General features: G+C 43.0%; 1 protein-coding gene across 1 annotated transcript in view; it reads left to right on the plus strand.

Moving 5' to 3' along the window:
- Positions 1-12,150, plus strand: part of LOC308303006 (caskin-2-like) — a gene marked incomplete at both ends in the record, with an annotated part of 70,650 nt that overhangs the window by 35,474 nt on the left and 23,026 nt on the right. Inside the window, 5 exons of the mRNA XM_080747325.1 lie at positions 2,094-2,224; positions 4,788-4,896; positions 6,037-6,145; positions 6,759-6,853; positions 10,548-10,665. Of these exons, the coding sequence (XP_080603451.1) occupies positions 2,094-2,224; positions 4,788-4,896; positions 6,037-6,145; positions 6,759-6,853; positions 10,548-10,665 (562 nt within the window). The remainder of the gene's footprint in view (positions 1-2,093; positions 2,225-4,787; positions 4,897-6,036; positions 6,146-6,758; positions 6,854-10,547; positions 10,666-12,150) is intronic.

Raw genomic sequence — 12,150 nt, forward strand, 5'->3', positions numbered from 1 at the left:
AGGGACTCTGTGTGCGTGTGTGCATGCGTGTGTGTGCGTGCGTGCACTTGTGTGTGTATGCGCGTGACTGCATGCATGCGTGCGTGTGTCAGTATATGGGCACCAGATGCAGTGGTATCTTGTGTTTCTGACAGGGCTTTAGAAGTACATGATGTGTTTTCAGTTTCACACATCCACAGTTTCACTCAACTACAGCATTGCTGCTGTACTAATCCTTGCCTGTGATTCTGTTTTCACTCTTTGCCTTCACTCGACAGCATTGTCTAAACAGAGCTACAGTATGTCACATTGTGTCGATATATTCAGTACATGTACGGGGTATAAAGCTTTTTGGAACAAATATAGCAGCAATCATTTTCAGTTGCTTTGGGACAAAAGAGCAGCATTTTTCCTCAAAACGATTTTAACACATATGGTGCCAACCCCGAGTTTCCCGGGTTTGTATTGGTACTAGTGCTGTGCCAACCCCGAGTTTCCCGAGTTTGGGCCGTTTTTGAAAAAAAAAAAAAAAAAAAAAATTCAACATTTTTTTTTTCAATTTTTTTTTTTGGACCTCCAGAAATGTATTAGGCATGATCGCGATCGCGAAATTGCATGTTTAACCCCCATACCAACCCATTCTTTCAAACATGGCAGCCATGTTTGTTTACATCTGAAGAAAACATAATGGCTGATAAATCATGAATGCCTGAACGGATTTCCAAGCGGATTTTTTTGTTTGAAAGCTGTGAACAGCATCTACACACGTGGTGCATCATCTAGGCATGGGCGTGCAGTTTTTACACACTTGCACAATTACATGGAAGTCTATGGTAACCATGGCAACGCGAGACATTGAAGAGAAAAAATCATTGCAACATAAGTGTTAAGTAGTATACAAAAAAAGCCTCAGATTTAAAATGAGTTTAAAGCAGTGTTACCAGATGGGAAATGTTGAATTATCGTACCGGAGGCTCAGAATTATCGTATTTGACATGAAACTATCGTACACGGCCAAAAAAGAGAAATCACTCGCGTAGAAACGTAATTTCACCAAAAAATGCGTCTTTAGTGTAAGAAACGACCTCGTTTTAGACTCCTGCGTGACAAAAAACGCATCAGATTTGCTGTGTGGAGGCAGGCAACTTCTTGGAGCTTACACAAATAAAAGCCTGAAACTGGTCTGGAAAGATGCAACCAGTGTTTTTAATGCCTCCAAGTACAGATCTAGGGTCAGATTGACTGATTTCCTGGCTTATTTTGAGAAGCCAAACCAGATCCCAGATCAGCAGCCAGGGAAAATAGTGAATTCACGCTCTTTTTGATGATATGCCGAAATTATCGTACATTTGGGCATTTTTGGAATTATTGATCGTACATCGTACAGAGGGTCAAATTATCGTACAAATACGATAATTATCGTACGTCTGGCAACACTGGTTTAAAGGCAGCAGCTCTGTTATGTGCATTATTATAATAGGTCTAGAGGTCACTCAATGGTTGGGTGTGATAACGATAAAAAAAATATCGTTTTTTCAATTGAAGTGAATTGTAGCGTCCACACCACAACGATAAAGCCATCATAATTGATGTGAACGCCGTCGTCGTCGTCATATAGTTATCGCGCCCAGTAGGTAAGGGCCTTTAGGGTGGTTGTATTCCGTCCTCAGAGTCACTACAGGGGTCCTCCAAATCTTTGTGTGGTAGAAACGTTTTTTCTCCTTTTTTATATTAACCACTTGAACCCCAACGTCCATATTCTGAGAACTTTAGCCAAAAAGAGCAGCTGCGAGGCGTTGTGAGCTTGTAGATCGGCTCTTTTTGGCAAAGAGGTTTGGTGTAGAGAGGAAAAAAGAGCAGATTAAGTACAGAGTGAAAGCTCAAGTTTATTAAGTATTGACGGTTCAAGTGGTTAAATGTCTGAAAACACAAATTGACATGAATCCAAAATACACTGATTGTGCTGTCAAACAATAAAACTATATGGAATCTATGAAAAGGTTGTGGGGGTCCCTGCTTCATCTCTCTCTCAACTAAGGGGTCCTTGGCCTGAAAACGTTGAAGACCCCTGCTCTAGCCTTCTTCTATCACAACAGTTCTCTTTCTCCCTCCAGGTGGCTCAGCTGCTGCTGAACAGCAACATGGTCGCCGCCCTGCTGGAGGGAGAGGGGCGTGGCGGTGTAGACTCCGCCTCCACCACGCCTCTCCACCTGGCAGCCCGGAACGGACACAAGGACATCATCAGGTTGGTCCAGTGTTTCTCAGACAGTGGGACCCATTTGTGGTGTCACAGAGCAATCTTTATGGGTCACAACTGGAGTAAAAATCTTTTTTTTTCTCTACATACAATAGATATATAGCCTGATTTCAGACTCAGCTGAAGCTTGAGTCTGACATTGTGCCCTGTTTGAGCGATTTCTGGAGGGGAAGGACTATGACTTTCCCTAAACCATTCACTACAGATCAAAGCAAAGCACCTCGTCTTCTGATGATGACGCACTGATGATGACGTCGTTTGAAAAACGGGCCATGGCGGCACGGATTGGTTATTCGTTAAACCCACCCCCACCCCCTGTGCTCATTGGAGGAGCTGTAATTTCAGACGGGATAAATAGCGCTTATTATGAACACAACACCAGACGAGACCAGAGAAACAGTCCACTCTGAGAGTGGGTGGGTCTATGGGCTGGAACCAGGCTAATAAATATATACATTTCCATAAATAAATACATTATAATCTTAAGAAATTCCATTAATTAGAAAACAATGTTTAAGAAGTAGTGAAAATAGACAATCTACAGTACAAGCTCACAACGTTGAGGACCTAATGAAATGTCGGACTTATGGGCAGTCCCCAGATCACAGTGAGCTGTAGCTCAGAGTGTTGACGTGTTCACATGCTCTCCATCCCTCCCTGTCACGTCTGTGCATTGCACCCCCCGCGCATCCTTCATCTTTCAAATCCTCCTTGACGGCTAACTCGCCTTATCAAGTCTGTGTAATGAGTATTGGAAGGGGGAGGGCTGCCCCCACTGCGTGTGTGTGTGTGTGTGTGTGTGTGTGTGTGTGTGTGTGTGTGTGTGTGTGTGTGTGTGTGTGTGTGTGTGTGTGTGTGTGTGTGTGTGTCTAAATGTGTATGTACTGTATATGCAGCCAAGCAGCTCCACCCGGCTTCCCAGACAACCTGATAATGACTCCCAGCCTCCCTAAAACACAACATTCCCCCTTGCAAACCTCCCACGGATCCCTCGCCCCCCTGACCTGGGATGTGGACTAGTACAGTGGTTTTAAACATGTGGGTTGGTCCACACATGATGTCCTTTCCTTTCCTTTCCTTTGGGTAAAGCAGATCCTTTTCCACAAAAATCCAATTTCGTCTATAGAATTCATTGGTGAGAGCTGTGATGTCCAACTATTCTCAAACCGCAGTAGTAGGTGTCTCATGTGCCTTTCTCAGAAGTTGAAGCTGTGAGGCAGTCTTCAGACCCCCCAGGCTACCCTCACAGTTCATCGTAAAGCCTGATTTGGTGTCATGCTGGTGTTGCATGTGGTAAATAGCAGATATACAAGCTCATAATGCATCACGTATGTGACGCGTCGTGAGCTTGTAGATCTGCTATTTACTGAGCACGACACCGGCACACAACTAGGTATAACTGAGGCTTAAAGCGATTAGAGCTTGCTGCTGAGGAAGAATGGAAGGAGACTGCTGGTTAGGGTTTGCGAAATTAATTGAAAATATATAGAAAATCAATCTTCAAAACCAATAACCAATTCTCCACCGAATAATTGAGAAGCACGTTTTTGGGGTGTTTGTTTTGATAATTTCTTTCCTTATATATCAACTAATCGACGCCAAAAAAAAGGTGTGGTCTGTCAGCGAGATCCTCTCCCACTTACAGTATGTTCCCTGGCTGTAGAGCAGCTGGGTTTTTAACAGGGGCGTGCTGAACAGAGGCTCCCAGAATTCTAGGTCCCCCGTAAAGATTGAGACAACAGCGACACATCCTTTTCGCAGTCAGTCCACTCAGCGAGAAGGCAGAAGTTTGTCATGTTATCTGCTCGCACCAACGGAACGCAGTGTTCATTTCGTCGGCTAAAACTATGATGAAAGATCTTTGTCTACTACCTTTTTTCAGTGAAGAAAACTAAATAAAAACTATGCTACGCGACTAAAACTGAGACTAAATATAATGACAAATAAAAACTAGACTAAAATGTTAGGGAGGGACTAGTGTAAGAGATCCAGTAGTACCAAAAGACAAGTCATATTTTATGTTTGGTTGAGCAGATCTACAAGCTCATGACTCGTTATCCCTAAGCTCAGTTCTACAATGGCAGATCTACCAGCTCAAAATGGCAGATCTTGTAGTATCGTCTATTTTCAGCATGCAACCAAGTGTAAAATCAGCCATTACGACGCCATCACAAGGCACTGCCAAAATACATCTTAGTCAAGAAAATCAACTGTAGATTTAGTCGACTAAAACTAGAGCATAAAGTAAAGCATTTCAGATGACAAAAATTTGACTAAAACAACATTATCTTTTATTCTAAAGAATATGACTAAAACTACATCTACATTTCTAGTCAAAATCAACACTGAACTCAACCTCTGCCAAAAAGAGAAAGATTTGTTATTGTGTGAGTGCGTGTGCATGTGTGCATGTGTGCATGGGGGTGGGTAGATGGGGGACTCAATTAGATATTTATTTGAGTGGAGTGATCTGCCTCTATGCGGTACTACAGTAGTTACTGTTTCGACTGCATCTTATTTGAGTGTGTTGTTGCTGTTGTTTTACTTTCAGGTTGCTTCTCAAAGCTGGTATTGACATCAACAGAGCCACCAAAGCTGGGACCGCTCTGCACGAGGCTGCCCTCTATGGCAAGACTGAAGTAGTGCGGCTGCTGCTCGATGTAAGCACAAACACAGGCATAGACTGCACAATGTTGAGAACAACAGTACTGTCAGAATTTGCACTGGCGATGTCAGTCACTGTTTTGACATATTTCTTTAGAAGATATATCAAAATTGGGTTGGGCTGGGCTGCTAGGATGCTAATACTCCTGCAGATAAGGCAGTTTTATTTGTATAGCACATTTCAACAACAAGGCAATCAGTTGTGGAAAAAGTACTCACATCGCATTGTGAAGCATTGAGCTTGTAGATCGGCTATTTTAAAATGGCCAAAATGTATATAGGGCTGAAGGGGTTATGTATGTTTTATTATAATAATCCAAATCTACAAAGTAATTAGTAACTAAAGGTTTCAAATAAAGTAGTGGAGTAAAAAGTACAATATTTGGATACAAGATGTAGTGGAGTAGGCCTAGAAGTAAAAGTACTGGAAATTGGAAATAATACTCAAGTAAAGTACAAATACCTCAAAACTGTATAAGTACTGTAAATATTACTTGGTTACTTTACACCACTGAAGGCAATTCAATGTTCTTTACACAAAAAAAACAAGTTAAGGTAAAACAATTATACATTACAAATAACATATAGGCTACTGTTACAGTGCAGAAGAGAAAGAAAAAGAAAAGAAAGGTACCTCAATCAAAGGCAGGTAAAAGAAAAGGAAATTTAAAATATTGAGAAATGTAGTCATGACGTCCTGTGGAAAGTAATATTGAAACATATGATATAGGACAATATTGTGCAACTCAATTCTGTCAGACAGATATATTGTTTGTCCCTGTATTAGGTTGAGGTAACGTCTCTCCTGAAAGTCCTGAAATATAAGAATTAAGCTCTATCCATATCAGTAGCTCTTCCTTTCACTTAAAATGACACACTCAGTGTCCATGTTATTCTTTAATATGAGGGGCAGTTGTCGACACACAGTTTATGAAAGGGGGAGTGTGTTATTGTGTTAAGTGCTTACGCCGAGTCTCTGTGTGTGTGTGTGTGTGTGTGTGTGTATGTGTGTGTGTGTGTGTGTGTGTGTGTGTGTGTGTGCGTGTGTGCGTGCGTGTGTGCGTGTGTGCGTGCGCGCGTGTGCGTGTGTGCGTGCGTGTGTGCATGCGTGTGTGTGTGTGTGTGTGTGCCTCAAGGCGGGCATCAATGTGAACATGCGCAACACATACAACCAGACGGCGCTGGACATCGTCAACCAGTTCACCACTTCTACCGCAAGCAAGGAAATCAAACAGCTTCTCAGAGGTCAGTTGCTCTTCAAACGATAACAGTAGCAGTCTTTGTCCTTTTTTATGCTTTGCTGTAGTTTTTATGAAGTTACTATTTCAGTACGAGACAGAGAGAGGCAGGACATGTGAGGATATTGGACTTAATCAAACAGTATTCCAGGACCGCACTCCAATAATAATAGATCAGTTAATTGCAGCACAAGCGCGTCAGCACAAGACAAGCACAAGACGGCCTCTCTCAGTGTGCTAAACTGTACTATGTTCAACCCAGGCTGTGGCAGCTGTACTTAGAATGATGATGCCAACAGGTACTGTATGAAGGGTCGAAGATTTACTTGGACATTTGTTTGTCAGAAGGGGGACTTGACTGAGGCGTTGTGTATTAATAAACCAAACTATAATAATTGGTGTGCCATCTTGGACTATTTATTTTATTTTATCTTGTGATGCTCCAGCACCCAGTGATTTGAAATTGTTGTTACCTTGGGTTGAACGTGTTTTATTATTCCAGTCAGGACGTTGGACCTACAAATAGCTAAGACATTCAGTTTGTGTCGTAACAACCTGATTTGTATTATTTTTCTTTCTCTCTTTTGTCTCTGTCTTTCTGTCTCTTGCTCTTGACATAGAAGCATCGAGTTCTCTGCAGGTCAGGGCGGTGAAAGACTACTGGAACCTTCACGACCCCACCGCACTCAACCTCCGAGCTGGGGACCTCATCATGGTACGTGTTGCTTGTGTGTGTGCATGGGTGCGTCTCTGTGTCTCAGTCTCATGTCATAGATTGGCTTCATTCTCTCTCCCAACAGTCTGGAGTTTGAATGATCGATTGACATTTTATTGACAACAAATCAGAAACATGAACGTATTTTTGTACTTATCTGTCAAAAGGTCAAAACACAAAAAAAAGCTTGAGTGATTATTTCCATAGTGGTCCTTTGATCTCAAATGAGAGTGTACACTGAGTGCCATGTGTTTGTGGGGGGGAGGGGTGTTATGCATGCTCCAGCAGTGACTCATACTCATATAGTATACTTCATGTCCTCGGGTCAAGTCTTTACAGCGGCTCTCTCTGGATCCATTTAGGCTCACATAGAATTCACGCATTTCCTCTTCTTTATCTTTCCTTAGCGCGCCTGTCTTTGACGAGATTCCCCGGAATGGATGTTTTTTTTTTCTTCTCTGACCTCATTTCCTCACATTTTTAATGCAGTGACTTAATTCATTCATTCTTCAAGGCCTGTCCCGGGTTCAGACGTGGGATTAGTTATCTCGGAGGGATTTGAATGATACTTTGATTGCGCCTTTTTCCAAATTTGAGACTACTCTATGTGTAAATTCCAGCTGTGTTTGTTGGGCGTATTTAGCAGTAGGCCTACTGGCATCCTCTTGTCAAGGGGAAACTAGTTTGGATTCTGAATCTTTTTCCAAAGATTGTACAAATGGAACCAAAATGGGCCCTTATGGGTGCATTTGATTCAATGTGTACATGTGGTTCGATTTGTACATTATTCAGAATAAAACTAAGTATTTTACTGTGTAGTCTACCAGTTCTACCAACTCCTATTTCCTTGCAATTTCATTAGCAGGGGAAACACCGGCTTATGTAAGGATAAAGTGATAAATGGTAAAGTTCAATGGTGGTGTTAAGTTAGTCTAGTATTAGCATTTTGTGGGTTATGTTGCACTGTAATTTGCTGTACACAGTCAAGTGTCGGAGTGTTCATTTTACTCAGAGAGTGTAGAAAATGGACCCCTAAGGGCAAAGGAAAATGAGCACTTTTGTTTTAATGAACAATTTGACTGTGTACCCTCAGTAAGAACTGAGCAGACTTAGCAGGTAACAACTCGCTCCCATCACTCTTTCATTATAGACTCATCCTCTTTCTCTCACTCACTCAGACACACACGCACACACACGCACACACACACACACACACACACACACACACACACACACACACACACACACACACACACACACACACACACACACACACCACTGTTTGCTCTTAGTCATCGGTTGTTTGTGTGCAAGTTGTGTGTGGGCGGGTCTTGTGGGGGTTTATGTGCTTGTTTGTGACCGTATGTCATAAGAGTGCCTTTGACATCTCCCTGATCCTGTTGGAACTTGCATGTTGTTGTGCTGTCCTATCCTGTTGAGAAGGGGGACGTGTTTTTTTGGCTTCTCCAGGCGTTTTGTTAACACTCACAATGGGTATTTTTCAGCTCATCGGTTCATTCTCATTATTGTCTTAAAAATATGCCCCTGGGGAGTCAAAGACCCGTTGACATGCACACTTAGAGCTGACATAGAGTTGACGATGGAAACTCTTCCTGCTCTGCAGATGTATATACTCTATATACAGTATAATACAAGCCATTGTGCTTTCTTGGGTTTAAATCCTATAGCAGACCTTGTATCTGAACTGTACTGTCCTGTGCTTTTCCTATGCGAACTTCTAATAAAGTATTAAATCAACCAATCAATCAATCAATCAATCAATCAATCAAACAAACAATCAATCAATCAATCAATCAATACAAGATGACCTACTGTATATATTTTTTGCACTGTTTATTTTATTTTATTCTACCTACCGGTATCTACTGCATAGTACTGTGTTCTATCCGTCTGTCATTCAATGTTATATGAGATACTTCAATGGTTTCCTATGGAAATAAGCTTAGTCTTTTCTAGGATCTCCTTTTAGTTGACCTTGTACCAGTGAACTGTACCGTCATGAAACTGTACCTTTTTCTATGCAAACTTCTAATAAAGTCTTCAATCAATCAATCAATCCAGTATGTCCAGCTGGTACATATTCATCAGCACCTTGACCATTGCCCCCCCCAGTGACTCTCCTGCTCCAGGAAGTACTCTTCAAAGGCCTCCAGGCAGTCCAAATGGTCTTGTGCTCGTTCTGCATAGTTTTTAAACACAGGTGACCATTTCTTCATCAGAGGAAGAAGATGAATGACGCATTGGGATGTCGTGAGCTGTGTGGGCCATGCTGCTGGAAGGGAAACTCTGGAAGCACATTACTGGTTAACATTCAGGATGATGTTGTGTGCGTACTTACTTACTTCAGGGAGTTTATCTCTAGCAGCAGATTTGTCGCAACCGATATTTTCGTCCAAACCCTCTCTGCAGACTACCAAGAACCTCCATCTCAAAAACTTTGACAACATCCAGCTCAGGCGTGGAAATTACTGACAGGTTCGTCTGTGTCATTGGGATCACTGTTCTCTCTTTCACTCTCAGGGTCAGGGTCCAATACCACGGCCCAGATACACTGGGACAACTCATCTTCCTCTTCAGCCAGATGATCATGAGTACAGTACGCCTACAGCAGAGTAACGCCAACTACTTCCAACAACCTTTAAGGAGAAATTAACTCAGGTCCTGACAGAAATAAATTCCAATGAACTTGCCCCCGCGGTAATGCTTTTCTACAAGCTCAGCATTTATATAGGTCGTATTTTAATGTCATCATGGCAAAACATATAGCCTGTATTTGCAAACATTTCAGTGCTGACTAGAAAACTTAACATTTGTGCAGTACAACAAGAAAGGTTACATCCCGCCACTCCGACATGTCTCTTTTCCGACATGTCTCCTTTCCGACACTAACCCTATCTCTAACCCTAACCCTGAACTTAACCCCTATGGGAGTGTCGCCACTCCGACAATTAGAAGTCAATTTCGGAGTGGCGACATGTCGGAATGGAGAGCGACTCCCAACAAGAAAGAGCCTGAATATTTTTATCTCCCACCAGGCCAAAGAAATGGCATGCACCCTGTGTTTTGCACCCTGTCTGTCTGTCTGTCCGTCCGTCCGTCTGCCCGCGGTCCGTGTGTGTCCGCCCGTCCGTCTGCGGACAGCTAATCTCCGGCACCGGAACTGCACGGCACGCACACTCCCTTGATGCCAGAGCAGAAGCACGGCCCACATTTTATAGCGCCACCAGGAGGCAGATTTTTGCAAAATAAAAAGTTGTTGATATTACTCCTACAAATTTGTCCTAACATCATGCAAATTAGTACACATTATCTATTTAGTCATGTGATCAAGATGGATGTGTCAGATCTTTCATAGTCCATCCAGCTTGTTGAGGTTTTGCCCCCCCAGTCATGTTTGCATATCAGAGATGTGCAAACACACACACACTCACTGCGCTAAGCTGTTGTGGTAAGGCGACAGCCGCCCGTGTGTTCCTCTGATTAGATCTATACCGCACCTAAGTGTGGACAGTTAAACACACACACACACACACACACACGCACGCGCGCGCGCGCACACACACACACACACACGCACACACACACACACACACACAGGTTGGGAATCGCTGGGACAGAAGATATTGGTTCTGAATCAACAATAATAACACACTGTACATGTGATTGGTTGCAGGTGGTGGAACAGCACTCGGACGGCCGATGGAAAGGTTACATCCATGACAACCAGAGGGGAACGGACCGGGTGGGCTTCTTCCCCCCTTCTGTTGTGGAGGTCCTCAGCAGGAGAGCAGGTAGAAATACCCAGTATGCACCTGTGCTGTCCATCACATGAATGCAATGCACTCACAGAGACCTACAGACAATACACATAGGCTATCTGCTCATATACATGATTCAATCCTATCCACCTCTTTCCGCGGGAATTTACTGGAGAATTTTTTGCACCACACTTCCGGTTAACAGCAGACATACAAGCTCATGTCGCGTCGCAGATGCAACCGTTGTGAGCATGTAGATCACACTCGGCTGCGGCGCCGGAAGCTGCCTGCACATTCTGCGCAATGCACGATGGGATGTTGGAAAGTTGAGGATAGATAGTGTATGTTTCACACTCTCCTCACCCCCAGATTAATTGCATTCTATATATTGTTGTTACAGTAAACCAAGGATCTAATTGCGCTAATGCACAATAAAATCTTCTGTGTTTCCTTTGATCTATTTCATTTCTAACTCTTGAGAGAATACAAATGTACCAGATTTGTATAAGTTTGGGGTACCTAACCATCTCAAAAGCAAACATTTTTATAGAGGAATAATGGTGAATTAAGTAGGGCAAAACCCTGGGCTGTCCTGCCGCTTTAAACTGTTGACAATAGTAGCAAATTTTCAGTTGAAAAAATATATATATATATCATTTTTGTTTAGTAAATGTAGCACACTCACGTTTTCACCAAAGCAGTAGCCTACACCCAGTGAACAGCGATATTGACAAGCTAGTGTGTCATGTGGGGGCATGGTCACTGGCAAGCTACTACTGTAGGCATGCTTGACATTCTAATTTAACTCTGACAAACAATGGATTACAAATCCCCCACTAGTTTTGCAGCCCAAAATATACACTAGCACAGTGGTTCTCGGTACGGGGATCCATTTGTATGTTGGCAATTCAAAAATCACTGAAATGTTTGGACGATTTTTTAACAAATCTACCTGGCTCAAAACATTTTGACATGAAAAGGTTTGAGAATCACTGCTATAGCATTCAAACAACAGGGCAACAACAGTAAGAACTAGTTAGTAAACACATACAACCCTATCTGACACACTGCTCAATTTCATTTTAAGGCAAGTGAGCCAGCCCCCCCCCCCCCCCCCCCCCCCCCCCACACACACACACACACACATTAATAGGATTACTAGGGCCAGATTGGGAAGTGTCAGCACAGTGCTAAAGCCCCAAGAGTCTGCGTTGAGATATTGTGCCCCATCTATGTGTGCAGGTTTGTGTGTGTGTGTGTGTGTGTGTGTGTGTGTGTGCGTGCGTGTGTGCATGCGTGTGTGCGTGCGTGTGCGCTATAGAGGAGAGAAAGAAACGTACAATTCACTTGCTTTAGAGGCAAACTCAGCGTGAGTGTGCGTGTGTGTGCGTGTGTGTGCGTGTGTGTGCGTGTGTGTGTGTGTGTGTGTGTGCACTTGATGATAATGTCAGTGGTGTCAGCACCCATGGACTGACACAGACGCAAAACACACACATACGCGCACAGGCACACAAGGGT

Source organism: Nannobrachium achirus, assembly GCF_963921795.1.
Source record: "Nannobrachium achirus genome assembly, chromosome: 18".
NCBI classification, from domain to species: Eukaryota; Metazoa; Chordata; class Actinopteri; order Myctophiformes; family Myctophidae; genus Nannobrachium; species Nannobrachium achirus.